Consider the following 27,788-nt stretch of genomic DNA (forward strand, 5'->3'; position numbering starts at 1 on the left):
AAACAAAAACAATGTTGGACCATTGAACATGAAAGAGGAGGGCTTGATTTTATCTGTGCATATTTTTAGTGACACACCATTAGAGAATCAATATCTTCTCCTTTTACAAAAGGTTAAAATAAATAAATAAATCTAGTGTAAATGTCTTACATCATCTTCACATATTACATGTCTTTTTGTTCAAATTAGGTGCACACAACATCACTTTCAACTCCATGGCACATTCATTACCAATACAATTATTATTCAATATTAGAATTATTAAATAAGTGGATGTGATTGTAACGTGGTTATTAAAAAAAGTTAATTGTATCAAGATTTTTTTAATTATTGTTTTACACTATTCATTTATGAATTGGTATATATTAATTTTTCAGTTATAAAAATTGTATAAATACATCCTTTTTGGAGGTGATATAGGCGTAAAAATGATAATTTTTTTTTTTTTTATATTTATAGGGATTAAAACAATAATGATACATCCCTTTAAAATTAGACCTCTAATTGTAAAAAGTCCAACAAAAAAAAAAAAAGAGACCAAAACATTACATCAGATGAGTCCCACGTACACATTAGAGCTATTAGAACTCAAAAATTAGAGTTTCAAAATATTTTTGTTGTAGATATACTTTTATGTTTTTTTTTTAAAAAAAATTATATAGAATTATATATAGGGTAAATTACAAATACACTATTAAAATTTGCTTAAAATAAAAATTGTCCCATGTAATTTTGAAAATCACATCACATTACATCTCTTCAGGTTTCGAATCGCATAAATATTTTATTTTATTAATAAATTATTCAGTTTATTAATAATTTTTATTAATGTCAGAAATATATGTCAATTAACAATTCAAGTAATTTTGACAAAAGAAATTTATAATTTTTAAAACTACATATGAAACTATTTATATTTTAAACAAATTTTAAAAAATATATTTAAGATTTATTCTTATATATATTAACTAACAAATTTTAACCTAAGACCTGACCAAACATAAAATTTAGGCCTTCTATGAAAAGACGAGGTTTTAACCAAAAAAAAAATTATTAAAAAGTTTCATTTTTTAAAATTTATTACACCACTACATGTAAAAATTAATTTCCAGTGATACCCTCCAACATATAAAAATTTCTTCTATTTGCACCGCCGAAATTTTTTTTTTTTAAAAAAAAAAAACTATATGAAGGGCCATGTGACCGAAAAATCTGTAACACAGCCACGCATCCACAAAAAAATCCGTGAATCTTCTCTCTCTCTCTCTCTCTCTCCCTCTCAAAACACTGTTCCATCTATAAAACTACTACACGAACAGAGCCTTCACATATATGTATCTCTCTCCTCAAAGCTTTCAATATATTACCAGAATCTTCTCTCCAATAATTATCATATACATTATTTTCCTCTCATATTTTCTCTGTGGAAGTTGCTTAGAAAGTGAAACGAAGACTAGCCTTCATGTGTCTGCAAGACGCAGAGCAAGTTGTTACAGAGGCAGTAATAGGCAAGACCTCCTGTCCTTTGTATTCTGAATTGTTGCCTCATACCCACATGGATTTTGGCCAAAAACACGCTTCTTCTGATCAGATATCTCTCGGAAATTCGTTTCCTGTAAGTCTTCAATCTATCTCAACACCCATTTGTTTCTAATCGTTTCTGGGTATTTTATTTTTATTTTTTTGCTGATTGAAGTTGGGTTTTCGTTACTTGGGTTTTTGTTTGTGAATATTATCATTAGATATAGGGGTACTAAATTATATTGAGTAATTAGGTAATTACAGTTAAGTTTCACAATTTTGATGAAATCACATTGATCTCCCTTGCAATAACGACAACTTTTAAACAGTGTTAATGGAGTTGATTTTCTCTTTAATTACTCTTCCTCTTACCTTGCCAATTTGCCTAATTATCCTTATTTTCCTAACAATGTGTATTATTTATTTAAATGTGTGATATGAGTGTTTAAAGCAATGTTTTAAAAACCGGATCGGTGAGCAAACCGGAAAAGGGATCGGGTGGACTGGTCACTAGTTCAACTGTCGGGGTGGACTGAATCGAACCGTGACATAATAAATATATTAAAATTATATTTAATTAAAAATATAAGTAATAAAATTATAAATTAAAAATATTAAAAATATTAAATTATCTTAAATATTTGTCTTAATATTTTTTTTACTGAAAAATAGAATAATATATTTTAAAATATTATTAATTTCAATTTTGGAAGATGAAATCAAATATTTAATATTCCCTCTATATGATTTTAATTCAAATAATTTGATTGAAAGGAGAGTAAAAATTTTGGAGGGATATCAAATTTTTAATATTTCCTCCAATACATTTGATTGAATCCCACATGGATTTCTTGAATTTTTTTGAAAGAGTTTTTTTCTTATAAATAGATGAAGGCTTTCACAATAATTTCATCAAGCTCTTAATGGAATTCCTCACATGAGGAGGCCCTTGAAAAAGAGTTTTAAATTAAAATTTTCTTATATTCTTATATTATATATATATATATATATAATAAGAAAGAAAGAAAGAAAATACAAAAAAAAAAAATTCCGAACCGGATCAACCCAGCGAACCGGCTCTGGGTCGACTGGTTTGCCGGTCTAACCGCCGGTTTTTCCGGTTCTCCTTAAAAACGCCGGTTTTTATTTCTGGCCGGTTTAGAGAGTCCATCCGGACCGAAACCCCGACCGGTCGACGGTTCAACCAGTCGAACCGGCCGGTCCGGTCCGGTTTTCAAAACCTTGGTTTAAAGTGTTATGAAATTTATATTTCAAAGATCACAGTAGTATTAGTTAATTTATTCATTACTTGTAATGTAACTGAGGTTAATTAATTTTGTAGTTGTTCCGAATTATTGTGTTCTGGGATCATTTTAGGTAATGGATTAATTGAAATTGATTTGGTTGTGTGTTTGTGAAACTATTTCAATTTCTGAATTGTATTTTTCATTCATAATAAATGATGATCTGGTTGAAGCCACCCTATTTTTGATTTTTTTTTTTTACAAAAATTTTTTGGCAAAAAAAATGTGTTTTTTTATCACTATAAATAGGGGAGGTTTCTGTTAAAAAGTTGCTTTCTTCCCTTTGTCATGGTCGAAACCAAAATGCCAATTTTTTTTTTTTTTTTTTTTTTTGCGCCAAAAAATGGGGTCTTTTTTAGCAAAATCCAAACAGTGAGACAAAGTGGGTGATTGAAACTTTGAGTTTCATTCTGAGAATTTTTATTTTTGTGACCTTGCTCTCATTTTTTATATTTAACTAATTGAGGGCACTTCTTTGAAATTCCGTAGCCTCCTTGTTAGAAACACTGCTTGATTTGTTTTTTTCAAGTCAACTTTATTAGAGTATCAATTCATATTAGGTTCTTAAGATTTCCTAAAAATCAAGACCCATTTTAAAGAAGCAAGTCCCAGGATTGTACCCGATTTATTTTTGTGTACATTGTTTTGTAGAGAATGTGTTTTTCTAGTTGGAATTTTTCTTTCCTAATTACTCCCTTTATTTTTTTTCAGCTGGAAAGCATTTGTGAAGATGCAGTTGTTGTTGACAGAAGACAAAACCCGTTAAATAATTTCATCCCTGCTATCCGTTCTGGAGAGTGGTCTGATATTGGAGCCCGTTCTGATATGGAGGATACTCACATTTGCATCACGGACCTAGCTAAGAATTTTGGTCACAGTGAAGAAGTGATCTCCTTCTATGGTGTAAGTTCTTTAACCCACTTTGATTGTCTATTGTTCGTCTTTTGATTGTCTAGCCAGTGGTTAATGAAGTCATTCATAGTTTTTGGTAAGGTTTTAAAGAAGTCACACTTCAGATTATTGTTGCTGCTCTTTTTTTTTTACCCAAATAACCATGATTATTAGTTATAAGTATTTCTTATTATGAGTTTTTAAATGGTTTGAACTTTACACTTGAGAAATGGTTGCATTACGAAGTTGCATTCTTACTTTTCCTTTTACGTCTTTTTCCTCTTTTTTTTCCTTTTCTTCAGGAAGGGGGAAGGGGGTATTTTTCTTTTCTAGAATCAAGCTTGTCTCCATTCTAAGTTTTGGATTGGAGGGTCAAGCGTTCATGGGGGTGGGCCCACCTTGGGCTCGTCTTGGTGATCTGAAATATTTAACTTGTAGGATTGTCAATTATCACAAAAAAAATTAAGTTGATTAGATATCGATAACCATATAGTAGGTCTATATTTGTATAAAAAAATGGATAGTCTATTTTCGAAATCGTATTTGTTGTTCACATTTTATTTTTATTTTTATTTTTAAAAAGAAATGTGGTATAATCCTGGATGATATACTCAACGAGACCTATAATTTGAACGGTTCGGATCACCAAAACGGGCTCGTAATGAGCCCACAGCCATGGAAACTGGACCCTTGGACTGGAGACAAGCCTCTTTCTTTTTCTATGCTTTCGATAACTAGAAACTCAAGAATTCAAATTCAGAAACAATTAGGATTTGATACAGATATTATCCATCTTCATTCTACTAAGATGTGGATAAGTGGTACCAATTAGCTAGAATTGGAACATTGTTAGGTTGTGTATCGATCAAGTGAGGTTAAATTGGACCACACACTATCTTGCAAGGAGTCTGATTGCCACATAATATTTGAACATATCTATAAAAAAATTACATTATTATGTATTTTTCATGTACCTCAATATTCAACTAAGCCATGAGAGTGGCTGCTGTTTCATCAATCAAACACTTGTCATCTTCATTAGATATTACGTTGAGACAAAATAAGGATTATCGGTTGCCCATGATGCTCCTTGGAATAAAATACTAGTTTTCATAGTACATACAATTATGGACATATCATTCTGTTAATGGATATTTGCCGTTGGTTTTCAATAATAGGTGTTTGATGGGCATGAGGGGAAGGGTGCAGCGCAGTTTGTGCGTGACCACTTACCAAGGGTCATAGTTGAGGATGCTGATTTCCCTTTAGAACTTGAGAAAGTGGTCAGGAGGTCGTTCATGGAGACTGATGCTGCCTTGGCAAAGTCGTGCACTCTTGAGTCTGCCCTCTCTTCTGGCACAACAGCACTCACTGCAATGATTTTTGGGAGGTAAGCTGCTCCTATTCTTCTATTTGTTTCTTTCCTTCATAATATGATAATTTTGTTAACCCATTTCTTTGCATTGATAAATAGACTCTGGTTTTGAAATATGTACATATATAATTGGTTGCAACCAGTTAGAGGATAAACTTAGGTCAACTAAAGGAAGTCATTTAAATTACTAACCAAACCAAACTAAGCTTTGTGTTTCAATCAAAGTCGTGTACATTTATATTACTGAACTACATTTAAAAAAAAAGAAAAAAAAAAGAGGCATAAAATCTCCGTGTTTGAGCATCCCCTGAATTTGAATGACACAGTTGACTCATTTCAGTGTAGAAATTACACCATGCTTATGGACCATGAATAATTCTAAGTATTGTTTCTGAAAATTCTAAATTTTAAAGTTTATCGTCTTTTTATGCACATAATGTTTTGAACTCATAACTCATTTTTGTTAGTAGCTTTGTGAGGAGAGACATCCCTTGAATTTGAAGGAGTGCTTCAGTTTTTTCATAGTATTTCAATGAAGAAATTTCAACATGTTGAATGGAACCATCAAGGAAAATATAGGATTACACCATATTTCTTGGCCCAATGGTAAGACATTCCGTTAGCATCCTCGTGGTGCGGGTTCAGTTGCTGGTTCAATTACGGAAACAGTCTCTTCAATTTCATTTTTTTCTTTCTTTAAATTTTGGTTTGTAAGATGGTGTACCATTTTCTCAGAGGCCTGCATCAAGAATGTGAATTTCAATATGAAAGCATATGAAAAAAAAAAAAAAAAAAATGAACGGGACAGTTACAGTTATAGGGACGTTGAAATAGTCCCATTCAGTTTGAGAACTGATGCGTCCTTCATGTGTTGTTGCATAGCATTTGCTAAATTACGTTATATGTCAATTTGAACAGATCTTTACTCGTAGCTAATGCCGGAGATTGCCGGGCAGTTTTGTCTCGACGTGGGATGGCTATAGAGATGTCGAAAGATCACAGGCCATGCTGCAATAATGAAAGGATAAGGATCGAGTCTTTGGGGGGATTTATTGATGACGGATACTTGAATGGCCAATTGGGCGTGACCCGGGCCCTAGGTGATTGGCATATGATTGGACTAAAGGAAATTAGCGAAAAGGGTGGACCGTTGATTGCTGAACCTGAAGTCAAGTTGGTGACACTGTCAAAAGAAGACGAGTTTTTGATAATTGGTAGTGACGGAGTTTGGGATGTGTTTAGAAGCCAAAACGCGGTGGACTTTGCCCGGAGGAAACTCCAAGAACACAACGATGTGAAGTTGTGTTGCAAGCAAATAGTAGAGGAAGCAATAAAGCGAGGAGCAATAGACAATCTCACTGTCGTGATGGTTTGTTTTCATTCAGAGCCACCGCCTCACGTGGTGGTGCGAAGGCCGAGATTCAGGAGAAGCATTTCTGCAGAGGGGCTTCAAAACCTCAAATTTCTGTTAGAAGGAGCAGGGTTTTAAATATCAACTGATACGTATTAGATTGGCTGATACGTATTGGGATTTGGATTTTGGACACCAATAAATATATGACCATATTGTTGATACCAGTATTTATACTGTTACCGTTATTTAAAACCATGATAATGTGTACTTAGCCGGTGATGCTGATGATAATTGGCTCTTTTCTGGTGTCCTGTTGTACATGTGTAGTAGAGACAACATTCTTTGTTCATCTGTCATTATTGTCCCACTTGGTTGTCAAGAAAATGGGAGAAACAAGAAGAAATTTTTGAGTGGGAAAGTTTGGGTTTGTATATGCCAGAGTGGTGTATGACTATAATTTGTATACAGATTGTGATTCTTGAATTGTAATATCCATTGTTAGCTCTTTTGTTTGTATATTTATAATTGTTTTGATTTGTTGGTTGAATAAAGAACAGACGACCCTGCAAAATGCAGACTCCTATTAAAATGAGATTTGCAAAGGATTCATTTCTACCTAGATTGTTTTGTGACTTAAACCTCTATCATGAAGAATGTTAATGGCAAATTTTACCGTTCGACTTGTGGGTTGAATGAGAGAGAATGTTAATGGCAAATTTTACAGTTCGACTTGTGGGTTGAATGAGAGAGAAAAATAAAATGATGGCTTAACATAACTAAAATTTACAAACATCATAATTTTGTCTATAATCTTCTGAAAGTGGTTTGTCATAAATGTTTGGGAACAAACTAAATTAGTTACAAAGTCAATACAAAATATAATTCTATTCTTTTTATTTTTTTTACAATTTTTTTTGTTTGTTAAAAGGTCCAAAAAAAAAAAAAAAAAATTGAAAAAACCAATTTTGAATTTTATCATTTCTAAAAAGTACTAAGATCACAAGCCCTACAAAAGCATCGTAAAATTCACTACTTTTGACATTCCTCCATTTTAGATGATGAATTTTCACATCAAAACTCCAAATTAGTAAATCAATCTCACATCATAATAAATATAGAGGACTAATTTATGTCACCAGATCACCAATTATGGAAGTAGTTGCCTTCTTCAGTCCCATGAAAGTTTCTCTTTTGCTATTTGGAACTTGAATTTGTGTTCAATTTCATTAATTTTCTCTTCCCTTTTCTATTTGGTGCACCATTCATTCACAAATTTAAGATTTCCATTCACAAATAGAAACAATCCCAAACAGATTTTCTCAAATCAGTTTTGGGGGAAAATAAGAGAGAAAGGAAAACTATTTATTTGAAAAGGTAAATCATATTATCACACATACTACTTCATGTTATTATTATAATTATCATCAAAGCAACATAAGTTATAACATAACATAACACAACACAGTAGGCCACATATAATAAATCCAAGAGTGGCAACATACAAGCTTTTGAAGAGCCCATTATTATGATTTAGTGGTGGTGATGAGGTGGAGGTGGCTTGTGTGGCTCCGGGTGACCTGGCCCACCTGGGGGAGCTGCATGGGGCCCCGGATGAGGGTGGCCGAACTCAGGTGGTGGCGGTCCGTGGTGGTGAGGAGGTGGAGGCGGTGGTTCATGGTGAGGAGGAGGACCTGGCTGGTGCAGGGCATGGGGTGGATCGTGGTGGTGCGGCGGCGGCGGTGGCCCCGGGTGGTGGTGGTGTGGATCCGGTGGTGGTGGTGGATGGTTGTGCATCTTCTTCTTCTTTTTCTTGATTTTAGTGTTGTTGAGTAGTGTTGGAAGAAAACTAATGAAGTATGAACCATATATATAGAGCAATTTCTGGATCGAAAATGGGTTCACTTTAGTTGATCAAATCAAACAAATAATTCATCTGAAAAATTAAATTATTAAATTGACTACTAAATGTCAATAATTATATAATTAAATTATATTTATTTAAAGAAAAATTAAATAATCTTAAATTTGGAGTTAGAGTTGTCTTTGAAGCGGTGAGAATCCATATTTAAATTAAATTTCAGACTATTAATATACGTTTTATTTATTTATTTATTTTGTATTTTATTAATGATTAAATAAAAAAAAATTAATCCATCTGCAAGTCATGGTTCATATCATACTCATGCCTTGGTTTGGTGGGATGGAGATTGATAGATAATATATGGTGTGTGTGGATGATATTCTTTAATGCTGAGAAACGTGGCTCCAATTTGGTGGATGCTTTTTATTTGAGACTAGTGGGTAGCATACACACAATGTGTGTGCAATTTAAATAAGTAGGAATAAAAAAAATAATAATGAAATTAATACTATAATGTGTACTTAGCTTAAGTGGTATAAGTTCTTGTACTTAAACCCATGGTCATGGGTTCAAGCCTTGCCCATCTCTTTGTTTAACTTTTTTTTTAAAAAATAAAAAATACTGTCACATGGCATTCAGGACACCAAAGTTTCTGTTCACTTTATAATAGTATAGATAGATAGATGAAGAAGACTTGTTTTTTTTTTGGATTGATGGAACATATCCATCAATAAATAACGAAAAATTAATTAATAGCGGGACAGAAAAAATAATTTGCACAAATATATTGCGATGGTGTCGAAAGTATGACAGTGGTTATAATAGAGTTTTTTTTTTTACTTTTAAGAAAAGGGCTCTGTGGTATTATCATGGTCCCGTTGGACCGTAGTCTCAGGGTAGTCGATTGTCAGTTAGGAATTAATTCCTACCAAGTGAGGAATACACCATCAAGGTACTAATGGAGAGCAATCACACGCCGCAGCAGATGACAGGGTTCGAGGGGAGTATAAGCGTGTTCTCAAGAGAGATTTCAAACGCCCCTCCCAGAAATCGATCCTGACTCTTAACTAGAGAATGTGCCGCATCCTCCACCAAGCCACCAACCCTGGTGGTAATAATGGAGTTTGATGGAACGATTTTAACAATGATAATTGATATGATACAAATCTTGTCTTTTCAAATTATATGGGTGAAAAAATCAATAATTTAGTTATCACTCGATTTTTTGTTGTTTGTAATTTATAATTTTTGTTAGATTATTAAGTTATTTGTTTGGCCCTTTAATATTTTATTTTAAATTTTTAGGTTATTTGTTTTTATTTTAATATAAATATTTATATGTTTAAGATGTATAGGTGCAACTCAAACTCTGTTGGTTACATCCGTCTATATTTATGTAATTTTCTTTCTTCTATTCTCTACTGTAGAGTGATTCTCCCTTGAACAATTATACAATTCTTATCTTTCACAATGTATTATTGTTTTAAATTTATTAATAAAAAAGCAATTTATGTTTGGCATACACTTAAAAACTAACATTTTTTTTTTGTCTTTTATATTTTTTTTAAAAAAATTATGTCAAAATCTTATATTTTTCTTATCCATCTTGTACAGACAAATTTAAAAAAGAAAAATACTTGAGATCTTCATTTTTGATAATCCCACAATCCCTAATTGATTTGTGACTATTCAATTTGTTTTTTGTTTTGTTCTTTTCTTTTCCCTCTCTCTCTCTCTCTCTCCCCCCCTCCCCCTCTCTCTCTCTCTCTCAAATGCTGTGGGGGTGTGGAGGTTGTGGGGGGTTTGGAGCATAGCTATTTAAAAAATAAAATAAAAATTAAAAAAACCAAAAAACATGTCCAAAAACCAACTAATTTTTTTTTTTATTTATCCTGTCTAAATTTCTTTTTCAATTTATTTATTTTTGTTTTATTTTATTTTTTTAACTTTTCTTTCCGTCTAGTCAACTATAACCAAAAGTCTAAAACTTTTTAAAAATTTTCAAAAATGATTTACTAAAAACAAAACAAAAAAACCACAAAAAATGTAAATCTCAAACATTATGCTCGTCAACGGATGGAATTATTGCCAGATTGGTTCGGATACCTTTAATTTGATCTGATCCCACTATCAACCCATTTTTTATTTTCATAATAACTTGGATTGGACCGAATTTGGGATTTTATATTTGGATCAACTGAATTAAATAGGTTGTTTTAATAATTTTTTGATTTTTTACAAAAAAAAATATATATAGAAAAATAGAAAGGGTTATGTGATAATTTATAGTGACTTTTTAACTAAAATATTTAACTCTCGTTTGGTTTTCTCATTGGAGCTAAAAAAGCACAAAAAGAAAAATAGGTTATATAAGCCAATAAAATAAAATACTACTTTTTATCCATAATTATTATACTTTTTCTCTCATAAAAGTAAAAAAAGTCCCAAAACAAAAACCAAACGAGACTAAAAAAGTCAAGCTAAAAAAATCTCAATACAAAAAAGTTAACTATATTACCTAATGCCAAATGACCTTTTAGCTTCCAAATGAAGCCTTTATTGTAATTTGATTGAATTTCGATTTAAAAAATGCTATAGGTTCTAAATTTTGTACAAAATAAATGATCAAATGTCTCATATAAATTCTACACCCATGTAAAACATTTGATCATTTATGTAATAGAAAATTTGATATCTCAAACATTACCTTTTCAATTTGGATAGCTTTAAAATCTGTTCGAATTCGGATTACAGGAAATCTGACCCGAATCCGATAACTCTTCAGATGAATCACGTGTTGAGGGGTTTGTCGGAAATGTCTTCATCCTTATCCTCTTAATTAATTATTTTAAAATTTAAAACTTTTTATTTTTTATCTTTTTATGTTTGAATCATAGATTCAGATCATAATTTTTTAAAAAAAAAAAAAATATAAAGGAAATAATAATAATAATAATAATAATTTATATTTTATTTACATTTTCTTTATTTCTTTTAATTTTTTTTTATCTAAATTCATTATTTACATACAATCGAATAATTTGTGGATAGTAGCCATGCCAAGTCCCCTTCCATCTACACTTTACTAAAAGAGATTTTATTGTATTTGTCCGTAATTTTTTTATCCAAGCATGATATGCTTGCATGATTTTTATACGGAATTCTAGACAAAAATGACATGGTGGTGACAATTTTAAAAATATAAGTAATTTTGATGAGTTTTTTTTTTTATTTTAAAATAATAAAATTAAAATTTATCATATTATTCTGTATAATATTACTATTTGTATTGATGAGAAGATTTACAAAGACATTGAAGCAATCCTGTTTGTTATTAGAAAAATGCTACTCTATCGAAATTTATATAAAATAATGTATCAGTGTAATATGACTTTGTTATTTTTTTTAGTTAAAGGCATTTTAACAGATTCTTTATATTAAAATGATTGAAATTTTTTTAGTGTATAGTGCGTAATTTTAATACAAAATTATATAAGTTTTCATAAATTTACATAAGTAATTTTCACAAAAATATATAAATTGGACAAAAAATTACATACATCACAAAATCACGTAAGTTTTTACTAACTTACATGAATTTGTATTCAACTTACGTATTTTTTACGAGATCACTTATGTAAATTTATGAAAATTTACATAATTTTATATTCAGATTACATGTGATGTGTATTGTACACCCGAAATATTTTTCATATTCCGGCCTCACTTGTTAACTATACATTTTAGTTAAAAAATTAAAAAAATCATTATAAATTATCATATTAATCTCTCTTTTTTTTATATATCTTTTTATAAAAAATTAAAAAATTATTAAAATAATCTATTAACAAACTGGGCCTCCATATCATTTAGTGGTATGTATGATTGTATTGTTGACTCCTTATCATTTAGTGGTACGTATGATTGTGTTGTTGATCTCAACACCATGTTCTCAATAATAAAATAAAAAAACTCAATTATCTTCTTTTGACACTTTACATACAAAAGCAACCCATGACCAACCGTAATTCTTGAGGCCATGATTAAAGTGTCAAACAAATATATATTAATAAATTAATTATACTGAGGGCATGCTTGGAAAGTGGTTTTTTTTATTAATTGTTAAAATATTTTTTAGCAAAAATATAAGATGAAAAAAATTAATATGTTTAGAAAAAACTTTAAATTTCTACAGAAAACCATGTAAAAGGTTGAGTACAAAGGAATGACTCTCACTACAAGAAATTGCACTTTTGGCGACTACTTTTGGCGACGACGTCAATTTTTCATCGCCAAAAGTATATTTTTGGCAACACAGTGATCAATTTCGTTGGTAAAAGTATACCTTTACCAACGCAATTTGATACCGTCGCTAAAAAAGCATAACATTCACTAAGCGCCAAAATTTTTAGTTGGCGCCAAAATTTCAAAACTTTTAGCTACGGGACTTATATTTTAGCAACACAATGAGCGTTGCTATTAGTGTGCTTACTTTTGGCAACGACAAATTGGCGTGGGCAAAGAGTTAACCATTTAGCGACGATAACACTATTCGTCGGTAAAAGTTTTGCTAGTGAAATAAAATAATTTAGTGATTGTGTTTTTATTATAACTTTTTAAAGAGTTTTAAATATTCTAATTACTGAATCGTAAAATTAAAGTGATTATTGAATTAGATCACAAAATAAACCCATTAAGTCCAAACACATTTTTAAGTTGAGATGACTAATTGGAGATAATTTAAACCTTTTTCAAAGAATGTGGTTAGATTATTAATTTCAATATGTTGGATTTTATTTTCAAAATCTAGCTTCAATTTTCTTTTTCTAAAAAACAAAAAACAATTGGGTGAAAAAATAAAAAAATACTTATTATTTTTGTATAATTTTATCTTTTAAGTCATAAATACTTTTTAAAATTTTAAAAATATAGTTTTGATTTTTATTGCTCTCAAATTAATTTTAATTTTTCCAAAAAAAAAAAAAAACCTAAAAATTGTGTTGAATTGTTTTTCATAGCCAACTCTACTGACTTTCTACTGACTTTCTGCGTGAGATTCATCTCCTTCCTTAGTTCTCCATACCTTCGCGCAACTCATCTCCTCTCTCCTTCCGTCGTCACCACCGCCGGTGAGCATGGCTTCTTGTCATCATCGGCCTCTCCATAATAACTGGTATGTATATCCTCCTATTTCTCTCTCTCGGTAAACCCTAACATTTATATTTTTTCCCCCTTTTCCTTATATTTGCCCTAGCCCCTTCATAAACACTGATCGGTCTCTTCGCTCTCCCTATCTCTCTCTCACAGTAATATGACTGACATGAATCTTGAAGGTACTCTCTTCAATTTCTTCTTTTGAATTTTAACCCCTGTTCTCTAATCAATTTCTGGCTTTATTTATTTATTTTTTTGAATTTTTCTCTGTATCAGTTTTTATTAATTGATGCAATCTGTTCCTTCTTTATTTTTTCAGAATTCATGTTCAATTTGATGTGTTGTTAAATTATATATATATTTTTTATGTTCAGCTGTTTGTTTCGTTGGATTTTGCGGGGGTTCTAGTTCGGGATCTGTAGTGATTGAGCTCTGAGAGTAAGTTGATTAATCACTTTTTTATAGCTTTGATTTGCTGCGTTTTTTTTTTCTTCTTCTTGCTCTGTTGTAGTTCATTTTTTGTTTGGTTGCTGAGAAAAGGAAATAACAAAATTCAATGAGATTTCGTTCTGTTGTTTTCTGAAATAGCTTAACTTCGAAACTTAAATTAAAGCTCTATAAAATTCCCAACAAGAGACAGGCCTAGTTAGGTATTAGAGTTGTTCAATCTATTGTCTTGGAACTAAGAAATAGTTATATGTGACTGAATTGATTAGAGTTGTCATTGGAGAGCATCTAGTCTATTGATCTTTGGAAATCTTAGAGGTTTTTTGTAAAAGCAACAAGTTGAGAAGAATCTCAAGTGCTAGTAATCTTTTTCAGCGAAGTGTTGTTAGTACATTAAGTTTTGTTTATATGTATTACCAGAGGCATTAATATATGTTATTTGAGAACTAGATGTGCTTCTTTTTGGCTTTTTGAATTTGATGTTCCTGTCATGTATTGGATATTTGTCCTCTAATATATATGACTTAATCTAATTAATTACCCTTAATTACGTTACACAGGGAAAGTGAAATGTGTCATCTAATTAATTTTTTCCTTAATTACATTCATGCAGGGAAAAGGAAAGTTGAGTAGATCCTCAATGATGTTCCCTCCTGCCCAAAGAATGGATACCCTTAATGATTTACTTGCTGCAAGTGACCTTATTTCTCTTCATTGTGCTTTGACAAACGAAACAATTCAAATTATTAATGCAGATTGTTTGCAGCATATAAAGCCTGGTACTTTCCAGGGTTTCTTCCGTTTAGTACATTTATTTTATAAAGAAAAATACTGGGATTCCTATAACTTGCACTTACAGGGGAGTGCCTTGATCTATGCAGGGGCATTTCTTGTGAATACAGGTAGCAACCAGCTATTGGATGATTGTGCAGTAAAGTAGTTTCTGATTGATGGTACCCTTGCAGGCTGTGCTCTGGATGGTGCTGAAGGACCATAATGGATGGAAGCATGGGTATGATGAGTAGCCTTAGGGTATGAATTACAAGATGATAAAATGTTTGTTAAGAGTATGTATGTTATCTTTTAGGCAGGACTTTCTGACATGATTTATATGGTTGTGTGTGATTGCTTGGCTGATGTTGGTAAAATTAAACCCTTTTTCATTGTGCATTGTTATGGGTTAAAATAAGGCATATTTATGAAGACGGTCATGTTATTTGATGATGGCACAGTTTTGGTTGTGTTTTTTTACAATGCTTCACACATGTTTGCATAAATTCCCCACTCAAACTACATATTATTTTTCTACTTCTGTTTATTTTGGTTAACTTCACTCACTATCTTCTTCGACTATTTTAGTACCAATAAAATGGAAAAAGAGATGTGATTGTTTAGATTGTTATTTGTAATGTTTCCTATGGAGTTCCTTTTGAATTGACCATGTAATTTGCTTGTATTATTAGTGCAGGAGCCCCTCAAAGTTTCTAGACTTTCCAAGGAAATTATTAAAGTTTCTTCTAGTTATCATCACTCCTATGCCATTACAGGTTCATATTTCTTGCTAGATACTTCATTTATCATGGTTTCATGGGGCCCAAGAATATTTACATGTTTTTCAATCTATATTCACAATTCATGCTACTTTATAGAATATTATAGTTATGGGTTGTTTGGGGTGTCCTAAATAAGTGTACTTTTTGTCTTTTTGACTAAAAAGTTGAGGGAAAAAATATGAATGTTTGGGTTAACTTTTTGACTTTTTATGGAAAAATGTGTATTAAAAATTTGTATAAGTTAGTGGATAGAGGAAAATTAGGATTGAGAATTGTGCAGTCATACTTTTTGACTTTTGGTGAATAGTGATAACTTTTTAACTTTTTGAGTAACTTTTTGGCTTTTTAACTTTTTTTCAACTTGCCAAACTTAGCCTTAATATCTAATCAATGTTTTAAGCTTTTGTCCTTTTAATATTATTTTGAACTCCCTTTCCTTCCACAATGTGAAATGCTACATATGAAAATTAAATCCATTTTCTAGTTTCAGTTTTTGACTTCTCATTTATTCAAGTCTACTTTAACACTTAACAGCTATCCATCTTTGATTATTAAATTATTGTGCATATTTAATTAGTTAATGCTATTCATTTGTTGTTGTGTGTAAAGTTTTGATTTTAATAAAATCAAAAGCATCTATCCTTGTAAGTGTAGATTTACAAATTTGAACATACTAAATTCTAAATATAGAATTATTGTTTGACTACAATAATAGTGATTGCGTTGAAATTCAATTTTTGTTACCAAAAGAAAGAAAATATGGCTTCATCTTTACTGCTTCCACTCGGTAACACACTACAATAGTGATTACGTTGTTGTTTAGATGTTCTTCATCTTTAATTCTGCTGGCTGCTGCTACTGCAACGTTGCTGTGAGGCGTGCATATTGCCAATCTATCTGATGAAGAACTTGCTGAATCAGCACTTGTGATACGTGAAACTTCTGCAACATCCACTAAAGATGCTGACCAAGGTTTTTCTGATTGACTATGCTGCAGGAGAGGTAATCTAGCTTAACATGGATACTAGTTACCAAAGCTACCTGCTGATTATAATCTATTTATGGAATTGATATGAATTTATTTGTTAATGACCTATATATATATGCTTGAAAAAGTATGAGTATCTAAAAGCTCCTGATAGTGTATCATGAGCAGAGCTTCAAGGCATCCACAATGTTACTCTTTACACATACAGGAGTTTGGTTCGGTTCCTCTGTAACTCCCCACCCCATTATTGTCACATCTCTTAAATTTCAAACTAAACCCAAATCTTTAAGGCTTCATGCCTCCTCCTCACTATTCAATTTCCCTATCGCAAGCAAGATCGTGGTTAAAAGTATGTTTTCATCTTCCTTTTCTGCTTTATATATGTAATTTATGTTGATATATATCTATAACATATATAAAAAGTGTGTAAGAGTGGTATACCGCTGCCGCCTCCAGTGATATAACGCTCTTGTTTGCTTGGTTTCTAACTCTTTCCTTGCAGATTTTGGGCACGTGGGCTTCAAATCATCCACATACATAATAGAAGAAGACAAATTTCATCACTTTTCCTAGAAATTTCCAAGACCGATCGGTGCTCCTGTTACTTGCCTATTTTCCAGAGCTTATCTATTACAACTCACCCATGCAAATCCTTTATTACAACTCATGAAGAGGTCTCTCATATTGAGAGCTTGGACTATGAGTAAAAACATCTTACTCTGTTCTTGCATTCTAATGTTCCTTTTTCTTCTTCACATTCTTCTTTATGCAGCAAATTCTTTTTATACAGGATCAATGAGAATGATCTCTTCAAGCATGACTGGAGAAGCAGATCAAAAGTCCAAGTATTGCAATATATTTTCTTAAAATGGACGCTGGCTTTCCTTCTTGGGCTTCTAACTGGCATAATTGCCACGTTCATCAATCTTGCAGTTGAGAATATTGCAGGGTACAAGCATCTCTCCGTGGTTCGCTACATAGAAGAAGAAAGGTATTGTTATATCCTTGCACTAAATTAAGAAACTCATTTGAAATATTTTCAGCTAACAGATAATTCTCAAATATCCTTCACCCAAAAAAAAAAAATGTTTACCTTGGCTAGAGCTGGGAATTGAGAAATGCTTTGGCAATCATCTTGGTGTATGCAGGTACCTGATGGGATTTATATTTTTTACTGGTGTTAATTTTATTCTGACCATGGTTGCTGCTGTTCTCTGTGTGTGTTTCACACCCACTGCGGTTGGACCTGGTATCCCAGAAATCAAAGCTTATCTCGATGGGGTAGACACTCCAAACATGTTCGGTGCTACAACATTGATTGTCAAGGTGAGTGACATCCTACAATCACTTGGAGAGCACTATGAATACTTGTTTCTTACTTAGGATCATGTTTTTCAATTTCTTTTGTTTGCAGATGTTGGTATTGGATTTGTACGTTTGTGTGTTAAATCAGTGTTTATTAATATGTATACCTTGCACACATTGTGTTTGACAATATGCCTATAAGATAAAACTTATTATGTTCATGTGCTTATGACATTTATTGCCAATGAAATTGGTTTATTTTATTTTATTCCTCCATATCAAAACATAACGAATTAACTTGCATGTTCTTGTCATATAGGACTTTGAATGGTTATTTTTGCTATGGTTTCATATGGTTTCCTTCATGCTAAGTTTCTCTTGGTAGGTTTTAAGGTTTATATCAATCATGACAAAGTTGATACTTGTGAAAGTTCACAATGTGAAGTGAGTTCAAGCACAGGTAATTAATGAAATCTTCCCGATGGTATTTGTACACCAAAGTATAACTATTAGACTTGTTGAAAATATGAACACGAATATATTCACTTAAAACCCATATGCTTTCAACTACAAAGATAGAATTCTGAAGGTGTCAGGTTTTACAGGAACTGAAAATTCAGGTCAGTAATGCAATAGAAAAATTTACTTGTTTATGTTATTTGTTTTTAGAAAAATATTATTTATCTTAATTTTTACGTGTTAATGATGAGATAATATTACTATCACATTAATTTTTTACCTTAATTTGTATATTATCTTCCACAATAAGAGGAAACGGGTTTGACATCTTTTCTTCCCTTCTTCTCTCTAATCACTGAGTTTTTTATTTTTATTTTATTTTTTGAATTTTTTCTTTGTTCCGCAGTGGAAGGCTCTCCTTCAATGTAACAAAATCTGCAGGAGTAGAGAGAAGAGAATCAAACAAACAACAAAGAAAGGGAAGTGAGAGAGAGAGATATTAATTTAAGTGGCAGATTGCAGGCCATTGGGTTTCTTGGTAGGATTGCCATTCGTTTTCATTGCTTTGCTTCTCTCTCTTGGGTTTCTTGGTAAGATTTTAATGTCTTTATTTGGCATTTGTCATTACATAATTTGATGAGGTGAAAATGTTAATCATTTGATGGATTTATTTTTCAATGGACCAAAGCAAGTTATATAGAGTGTTATGTTGATGCCATAGTGTTAGACTCCACTTTCAGCTTTTTTTGGTCAAAATTTTCGTATCGTTTTCAATATATTTTGCTAGTCTAGTGAGAGATCCATTGTTTTCACTATAGAATTGGTTTTATTTTTGGCATTTTAAAGTTTTCCAATTATGTGGATCGGATTTCGTCGAATCTTGTGATTGTTTGGTCTTGAAATTTGATTTTCGGGAGTAGAGTATTTGAACCTTGTTCTGTTTTTTGCTAGAAATGTCCTGTTTAGGTCTTTGCCTCATTTGAATTGTTTTCAACACTTCTTTAGGGTTAGATTTTATTTGAATTTATCAGTATTGTGAAGATTTTTATGTGTTTGAGTTGAATTTCAAGTCTCACTTGATGTCATACAGTGTTTGGTTCATGAAATGTTTAGGTCTTTCATTTTCAGTAACTTTTTAGGCTTTTGCATTTCTTTGTATGTACACAAACTAGCTTGTCTCTGATATTAACATGCATTCTCTACAGAATCTGCCCCAAATTTTCCCAAGTTTTCTAACTTCTTTTAGATATGAATCTAATCTCTGATATTTCATTTTTTTGAGATGAATATGGAGAGAAAAGTAAAGCCACAAAAGGCAAAAGGTAAAACATCTGAAGGAAGAAAGCAACTTAGCAGTGTGCGAGTGATTCAACGAAATCTTGTCTACATTGTGAGGTTACCTCTTAATCTGGCAGATGAAGACGTGTGTACTTTTCTGCTCTCTCTCTCTCTCGCTCTCTCCTCCTTACCATCTGTCACAACAGGGGTATAGGTCTGTTCATTAACAGTTTTATCATTTTATTAGCAGCTTCTCCAGCAGAGAGAGTATTTTGGTCAGTATGGAAAGGTGCTGAAGGTGTCTATATCTCGGACAGCAGCTGGTGCTATTCAACATTTTGCAAACAATACTTGTAGTGTGTAAGTCTAAGTGTTTTCATTATTGCTAGTTTTTGTTTATGTATTTATTTTTATCTTCCTTGAGAAGTGAAATTGAGTTATAAATACTTCAAAATGTTTATGTCAAACATTGCTTGTTCATTTCAATCTCTTGCTTATTCTATTAGTTCATATGTACAAGGAAACTGCCTAATCTGAAGATGCAGTTTATTTCTGCTTTTTATCCAATTGTATGTTGATACTGGCTTGTTTACATATTTTTGTTCCATTACTTCACTACAACTGTTCTGTTCTTAAACGTGATTTCTGTCCCAGATATATTACTTACTCAAAGGAGGAGGAAGCGGTTCGATGTATTCAATCAGTGCATGGGTTTACCTTGGATGGTAGATCATTGAGGTGGGAAATGGCTACATTCAAGATTTATGTTCTATTCTGTATTCTCTTATGTAGGTGTTGGGATTTCATTTTGCAGGGCATGCTTTGGAATCACAAAGTATTGTCATGCCTGGCTGAGAAATGTGGCATGATTTCTGAATTATTGATTGGAAATTGGACTATTGGTTATAGGTGAGGATTGGAATTTTTTTGGTGCAGTCTTGCAGCAATCCTGATTGTCTGTATTTGCATGAGATTGGCACACAAGAAGATAGTTTCACTAAAGATGGAATAATATCAGCATACACAAGGTATTTTTATATTTTGATTACCCTCTTCTTTTCCTCTCATTTAATTAAAATATGGCCCTAAGTCCATACTATAAGATTCTGAATGAACGTTGTGAATAACACTTGAGTTTGTAGTGGTAGACTTGGGATTATTTTTTTGTGAGCTAACTAAGAATGTCCCTGATGTGGATTTTATCTTTTTAAGCACCTTAATTGGTCACTGATACAACTATAATTAGCATCATTGGTGGCGGTGAGGCAAATCAGAAATACAAGATCTCCTTGGAAAATTTGTCTTAAAATGAAAAGGAATATAAACCTGAGACTAGGCCCATCAATGGACTGTATTCTAAGCTGAATCTAATCCAATAATTTGTGATTGAAATGTGATTATTCAATTACTATCAGAATCTAATAGGTCTGATTGTTAACAGATCAGACATGGATTTAGTTGATCTGATCTGTTAATGATTCTGTTCAATTATAAAGATGAATATGCTAGTTATAAAATGTTTCAGCTGTCAAATCCTAATTTATTGGATGGTGGCTTCTCCGTATACTGCAGAACAACAACACTTATTTGACTATAGGATTTTTTTTAACAACACTTTGTTAAGAAACTTATATATGATATAGTTTTTGGGTAGTTTATAACCTTTTGGACAATTATAACTTAAGGATAGTTCTTTTTGGATGGTTTTGAATTAAGGCTAGTTTTTGGATGATTGGAATGTATAGACAATTCTGAATCTAGGTTGAGAGAGGAAGACAATAGCTGGACCATGATTTTGTGTTCACTGGCTGCCCAACTACATAATGACAGCAACCTGTATTCAGTCAGTATTAGAGAGTAGTATAATATAGTGTAACCTGTATTCAGTCAGTATTAGATGGAGGAGAGACAATGCCTAAGAAGGTATGGTTTTGTAGTTTATAAAATGGAGAAAGATTCAAAAGAATGTTGGACTCAAATCTAACTCCATTCACAAAGACATTAAAATTTTCAAATCACTCAGGATTCCTGTGGCAAAGGACCCAAGTGGTTACTTGACAGTTGATTCAACACCTAGGTGCCAATATTTTCTTTTTTTCACTTTATCGTTCATCGAACATCGATGTGGCGAGATTAATTTCCTGCAATATATGACTGATATATTTCCATGTTAGATGTTCATGATTGAGAAGTTGCATTGTAATGCATAATGTGGTATATTAGCTTAGGTAAATGCAATAGGACATGGATGTCTAGTTCATAATATTCTAAAAAGGGGCAAGGCTCCAATTTACATGGACTGCACTTGGACTTCTGTAATTAAGTGTAGGATCAACATGAGTGTTCATTTCATGTTTCTCATTAGTTCATGACTATATGACATGTTTATTTAGGCTTTATTTGGTTTAGTAGTTAAGGGTGGTTTTGTTACTTTCAATTTTGCTAGATTTGGGTTGTAGAAGTATGGATCTATCCAGGGATTTTTTTCATTTTTTTTTAGTCAAGCTGTATTATTGGATTGTTATTTGTGATTTTATTAGGTATAGAAAAGTCTTAATTGTCAAACAGCCAAAATTCTCTATTTCTGAGTCTTTTTTCTAGTAGAATTAGGAGAAATCTAGTAGGCTGTAGATACGTATGTAATCTTTCTATCCTATAAATTAAAGCTGTCATTGTGAAATTGTATTTGTGTAGTTTTGCTTAACACTTGCAAAAGAGTAGTTGTACATATATTCAAATGCTTTCAAATGCAATGCACTCATCTCAACTTCTAAGTGAACGACAATGGACTATTTAAGTATCTGTTGAATGCCCAAATTCTTTATTTCTCTTCAAGATGACATCAATTGTTGTCTGGACATAAGTTCTTTCCTTGCATCATGAATGACAGATTTATCATATTCCACCACCGAGACTTGTTTGAAGCAGAGTTAGTCTGATTATTTATGCTGTGCAATGCTGTCTGCTCTGGTGGTTGTTGGTTTGTTTGTCTGCTGTGATGCTGTGGTGTTCATTCCCTGGTGGTTGTTGGTTTGTATGTCTGCTGCTGGCTGCTATGGTGTTCATTCCCTGTATGTCTGCTGCTGGCTGCAATGCTTTCAAGTACATTTTTTGGCTGAAGTTATTCATATATCCATAATAAATGTCTCTATTAAATTGTTGATTTGCAGAAATTCACTGTACCTCAGAAATTCTTCTGTCATTTTTATGTGTTGGCTGTGGTGTGGACAACATTGTTGCTGGTCACAACTTGGTTTTATCCATATAAAGAGGCACCATTGGCCTCTAGGCCTTTACAATACTCCACTATTGTCAACTACTTAACTGGGGGTTCGAATATCCTTTCTTTTCATAATCTCATTCTCATTTGCGCATTGTAAAATATAGATACAGGGTTTGGCAATCTGTATTTCTGCTCTTGTTGATGGAAGTTCAAGCATTGAGACGCCTTTGTGAGACAATATATGTATTCAAGTACAGTCCCTCAGCTCGGATGCACATTTTTGGCTACCTTACTGGCCTATTGTAAGTTTCATGAGAATCTTATAAACTATTATATTAATTTGTAGTTCTCTTAATACATCTTCTATGGTTGTTGTAATTAAAATCTCCTTTATATCAAGAAGCAACTCCCATGATCAAAATATCCACCTGTAAACCCATGTTTTAGGGATTAACAAGTTGTGGCAGTGGATGTTATTTAGCAAGATGAACTGTTTGATAATGATAGACTGTTTGTTTAAATGGTTGCATATTACTGGAAAGACGTGTGGCTGCTGATGCTAGCTTTTGTCATGTACTCTTGAATTTTTCTACTAGATTGTTTCGCACCATACCCTGCTTGTAATTGTTCAATTTCTGACTGCTTATGACTCTCTTTTCATGTATTTTATAACTGCAAAGCTTGTAAAAGCAGAGTTACATCTTGATGATAATGGTTCTATTGCTCTTTTGCCACTTTTAGGTTGCCACTTTGACTTTATCTATGTTATTTTTTATTGATAATCTTATTGAATCAGTCATTGATGCCTTATTTCCTTTTTCTTTGTTTGAAGGGAACCAAAAATCAATCCCATACTGACCAAGCTTTGTTGTGTGACCACATATCGTTCATTGAGATATCAAAGCTAGCAATATTCTCCTCGAGAAAGACTTGACACCCAAATTTCAGATTTTGGTCTACCAAAACTTATTCCAGCCAACATGACTCATGTCAGTACCCGTGTGGCAGGAACGATGTAAGTTCTAACAATAATGCATCCATTTTTTTAATCCATGTAATCATAAGAGTTCATCTTCATTACATTGTAACAATAGTGCAAATATGGACTTTACACTTTCTTAGGAATGTCTGTGTTTGTGAGTTGAATTTGATATGGAGGGAAACTAACTTTTATGCTTATACATGATGCTCCCAAGACTCTTCTAACGTTATTGGCTAAAGATAGGATAGGTGTTGGGTGTTTGAGAAGGGTGCATTTGTGATCTTGCTTTCTTTTGTTTTGGCTTCAGCCATCGTTTGGGGAAAAGGAACCTTATACAAAAGACAATGTGATATAAATTTCCAAGTTCGTGATTAACTTCTTAGAACTGCAGATTTCCCGCTCATTACCATTTATGCCACACTTTCATCATTTGCATCATTGTTTGGGATTATTTTCTTCGCCTTCTTTATTTATTTATCCCTTTTCTATTTTAGATATATCGAACAGTGTAAACATGTGCCCTGGTATTTCGCAGCTGTTTTTGTGTTTTTATGTGTTTGATGTAGCTACTGGTACCTTTAATTCTGCTGCTGCTGGTCTGTTGCTGGTCTGCTGCTGCTGCTGCTGCTGGTCTGCTGGTCTTCTGCTGCTGCTGCCGGTGTGCTGCTGCAGAATTTTGCTGGGCTGCTGCTGCTGCAATGTTGCTGTGAAGCGGGCTGCTGCTAGATGCTGGTCTGCTGCAAGTTTGGGTTGTTAGTTTCATGTTTCATTTTGTTATCTGCTGTTTTTACTATGGGTTCACAATTTGGATGTATTTGAGTGTTTTAGTGAGTTTATCCTTTTAGGTTTTATACAATGCTTCCAAAAGCATATTTTTCAGTAGTGTTTTTTTGCCTACACATCAACTTTAGGTGATTTAATATCAATGTTATTTGTTTGTAATAGTAGTGCATGAGGGATGCCTCTTGTAAATATGTAAATCTTATAAAAAAATATATATGATTTTCAATTTTTTTTGCCGCTACAAATTTGTTGTTGCCAAAAAGTAAAGCTTTCTCGACAAACAACTTGTCGGTAAATGTGTAGCCAAAAGTTTATTTTGCCCACTCATATTATGTTGCTAAAAGTGTATTTTTTGCCAATGCCAATTTGTCGTTGCCAAAAGTAAAGCTTTATCAACAACCAAATCGTTGGCAAATGGCAACATTTACCGACGAAAATGTGTCGCTAAAAGTTTACTTTTGCCCACTCATATTGTGTTGGTAGAAGTGTATTTTTTGCCAATGTCAATTTGTCGTTGCCAAAAGTAAAGCTTTAGCGACAAACAAATCGTCGGCAAATGGTAATATTTACCAACGTAAATGTGTCGCCAAAAGTTTACTTTTGCCGACGCATATTTTGTTGCTAAAAGTATATTTTTTGCCCATGCAAATTTGTGTCGCGAAAAGTGCCACACAATCATCATATTTGAATGACTTTTACCGACGCAAGGTAAATTGCCGACGATGGATGAAGGCTTTTACCGACGACTATGTTCGTCGCTAAAGGCATTACTTTTACCAACGCAATGATAATTTCGTCGGCAAAAACTTTTGCCGACTCACTTTGGCTACGGGTTGCCAACGTAGCTTTCTGCGTCGGCAAAACTCTTTGCCAACGAATTTTCCCTTTTAGCAACATATTTTCTTGCGTTGCGAAAAATGTAATTTCTTGTAGTGTCTTTTAACATTTTTTTAATGAAATGAAAATATTTAATTTTTTTAATAATTTTTTAATTTTTTAACTAAAATAACATATTTCCAAACCAACCCAACATAAATTACTTCATTGTGAAGTATGAGATTATGCAATCCCCTGACGAAACTAAAATGGGTAATGATATAAAAATAAAATATTAATTTTTTTTTTATGCAAAATAATGTGATTGTATTGTACTTATTATTTTAAAACAAAATATCCGTCAAAGTGATATTTAATTACAGAATTGCAACAATCACATCATTCTAGTAACAAATTATGTATAAATAGTATTTTTCGACTAAAATAAGGCGGTTTTGCAATTGCATTTTTTGACCTTATTTTCATTATATTGTTAAAGATCATTTGTTCCTTGTTTTTCCTCTTCAAAATTTCATACAAATCAAATAAGCTCCTTGTGTAATAAAGATAATTTAGGACAAAAAGAGGAGGAGATGGAGACAAAAGATCATTGCTCCACCTATACGTCCAGAAGTCCTCATCTCTCTCTCTCCAAGTAAAAGGAAGAAAGAAAAAGCCCAAATTCATGAAGGAAAATTGAAGAGCAAGCCACGTTAAAATATTAGGTCACACCATTTATTTATAACATGTCATGTAACATACACACATGTTAGTACCAAACACTCAAAATTACACAGCACCAACCAAGTAGTACGTAGTATTGTTCCCTCCTACCTCCCCATATCACAACACTTCAGATATACCCTTGCTTTTGATCATCAAATTTTTATGGCAACTGAAGTAACTGTAGAATTGAAATGCAGATATACATAACTCCAACCCTAGTAGGAAATTTAACAAGAGTAAAAAACAAAAGCAAAAGCTATATATATAGCTAGCACGCTGCTATATATATATGATAGGCATAACATGAGGAGGATCAGTGGTGGTGGTGAGGAGGTGGTGGTTTGTGAGGTTCTGGAGGGCCTGGTGGTGGCGCTTGGGGTCCCGGAGGAGGGTGGCCATGATGAGGCGGTGGTGGTTCGTGATGAGGAGGAGGTGGTTCGTGATGAGGAGGACCTGGATGAGGCGCGTGCGGTGGTGGTGGATGGTGGGGATCAGGTGGTGGTGGATTGTGCATCTTCTTCTTTGCTTCTTTCTCGCGTTTTAATAACAATGATGGTAGGGTTGTGGTGGTGGTGTGGCCAAACGTAACAAGTGAGTTTGTGTACTTATAGAGTGTGGGCTAGCTAAAAAAATAATAATAATTTGCCATGGGCTAAAGTTATTTTCAAAACTGCTGGTCAAAACCTTGCATTATGTTTTGGTAGGTCTACCTAAAATTCAAAAGAATTATCTATAGATATATAACACATGGTGGTAAATTGGAAACTGTTCAATGCCAAGTGCATGGCTCTAATTTAATTTAGTGATAGACACAATATTTTATTTTGAAAATGTTAAATATAAACAAAAAAATTTTATACATTTTTTACCATTAAATATAAAGGTATGTTTAGTGATAAAAATAATTATTAAAAATCATTTATGTATAAGATTAGTCTTTTATTTTTTGGGGAGGATTCCCTTCGCTTCAAAATTTAGATTGAAAGGGGTTGTTTTGGCCTGTGGGACTTACCATGGATCATGTTTTGATGATCTAAATTGTTTATTTTGTCAAGTACTTCATATATTTTATCCACAAAAAAATAAAATAAAAAATTGAACCAATAATTGTAACTTGCTCAATTTACAATGTTTTTCACTAAAAAAATGGAATAGATTACGTATTTTTTTATGACAAAAATAATAAATTAAATAAGTTATAGTTATCCAATCAATTTCAATTTTTTTTTCTTTGTAAATAAAACACATAAAGTATCTAATAAAATAAACGTTCTGATCATTGAAACAGAATCATGGGTCCAAACAACCCTCTCCCATTTAGATTTTGAACTAAAGGAATCCTGCTCCATTATTTTTTTTGTAGCTTTTTTCATGATCTAAGAATGATGTTCCCTCTGCCAATGAAAATAAGCCTTAAGCCCTAAGAATTCGAAAATGGTGCAAAACCACCATAAAGTCATTTTAATTAGGTAGAATATAAATACACTCTCTAAAGTTCGTTAAAAATACAAATTATTTTTTGTGATTTTAAAAATTATAAATATTTTTTTGTCAGAATTTTTTATTTAACAGAATTAACTAAAAAATTGGAATTCATAATTACTCTCTAATACAATAATAAAATTACCTAAATTATTAATTGAAACATATTTATAATATTATTAAAAACTGTTAATTGACTTCATGATTTATTAATAAAAGGGATAATTTGTTACGAAATTATAAACCTCAAGGGGTGAATTATAATTTTTAAAATCATAAAAAATGA

General features: G+C 32.3%; 2 protein-coding genes across 10 annotated transcripts; both read left to right on the forward strand.

Moving 5' to 3' along the window:
- Positions 1-1,212: 1,212 nt before the first annotated feature.
- On the forward strand, positions 1,213-6,963 carry LOC114323302 (putative protein phosphatase 2C 27). The gene is made up of 4 exons (XM_028270871.2): positions 1,213-1,615; positions 3,537-3,728; positions 4,895-5,106; positions 6,010-6,963. The coding sequence occupies exons 1-4, from the start codon at positions 1,463-1,465 to the stop codon at positions 6,578-6,580; spliced, it is 1,128 nt and encodes a 375-aa protein (XP_028126672.2). The 5' UTR covers positions 1,213-1,462; the 3' UTR covers positions 6,581-6,963.
- A 6,505-nt stretch (positions 6,964-13,468) lies between these two features.
- LOC114294639 (putative general negative regulator of transcription C16C9.04c) lies at positions 13,469-26,600 on the forward strand. 9 transcript variants are annotated; one of them, XR_014328583.1, is made up of 13 exons: positions 13,494-13,898; positions 14,521-14,686; positions 14,789-14,809; positions 14,873-14,939; positions 15,376-15,454; positions 16,284-16,462; positions 16,951-17,439; positions 17,707-17,774; positions 18,139-18,213; positions 20,305-20,518; positions 22,661-23,015; positions 23,394-23,454; positions 23,546-26,600. XR_014328583.1 is itself a non-coding variant. In XM_082867842.1 (7 exons), the coding sequence occupies exons 3-6, from the start codon at positions 19,495-19,497 to the stop codon at positions 20,500-20,502; spliced, it is 411 nt and encodes a 136-aa protein (XP_082723968.1). In that variant the 5' UTR covers positions 18,318-18,373; positions 18,619-18,802; the 3' UTR covers positions 20,503-20,518; positions 22,381-22,566. The 9 variants fall into 9 exon arrangements, 1 of the variants encoding a protein (XP_082723968.1); XR_014328584.1 differs by having other exon boundaries at positions 13,495-13,898; positions 14,873-14,919; XR_014328581.1 differs by having other exon boundaries at positions 13,501-13,898; positions 14,789-14,939.
- The last annotated feature ends 1,188 nt before the right edge of the window (positions 26,601-27,788 follow it).

The sequence above is a fragment of the Camellia sinensis genome, chromosome 5 (genome assembly GCF_055761805.1).
Source record: "Camellia sinensis isolate YWXY chromosome 5, ASM5576180v1, whole genome shotgun sequence".
Taxonomy (NCBI): Eukaryota; Viridiplantae; Streptophyta; class Magnoliopsida; order Ericales; family Theaceae; genus Camellia; species Camellia sinensis.

What these genes read in the sequence shown, in the direction of transcription:
- LOC114323302 (XM_028270871.2), top strand. Translation starts at nt 1,463, where the DNA reads ATGTGTCTGCAAGACGCAGAGCAAGTTGTTACAGAGGCAGTAATAGGC. An exon ending in CTCTCGGAAATTCGTTTCCT is followed by an intron (nt 1,616 to 3,536) that starts GTAAGTCTTCAA and finishes ATTTTTTTTCAG; the next exon opens with CTGGAAAGCATTTGTGAAGA. An exon ending in ACTGCAATGATTTTTGGGAG is followed by an intron (nt 5,107 to 6,009) that starts GTAAGCTGCTCC and finishes CAATTTGAACAG; the next exon opens with ATCTTTACTCGTAGCTAATG.
- LOC114294639 (XM_082867842.1), top strand. Translation starts at nt 19,495, where the DNA reads ATGAATATGGAGAGAAAAGTAAAGCCACAAAAGGCAAAAGGTAAAACA. An exon ending in TTAATCTGGCAGATGAAGAC is followed by an intron (nt 19,636 to 19,740) that starts GTGTGTACTTTT and finishes TTTTATTAGCAG; the next exon opens with CTTCTCCAGCAGAGAGAGTA. An exon ending in TTGGATGGTAGATCATTGAG is followed by an intron (nt 20,229 to 20,426) that starts GTGGGAAATGGC and finishes TTTTTGGTGCAG; the next exon opens with TCTTGCAGCAATCCTGATTG.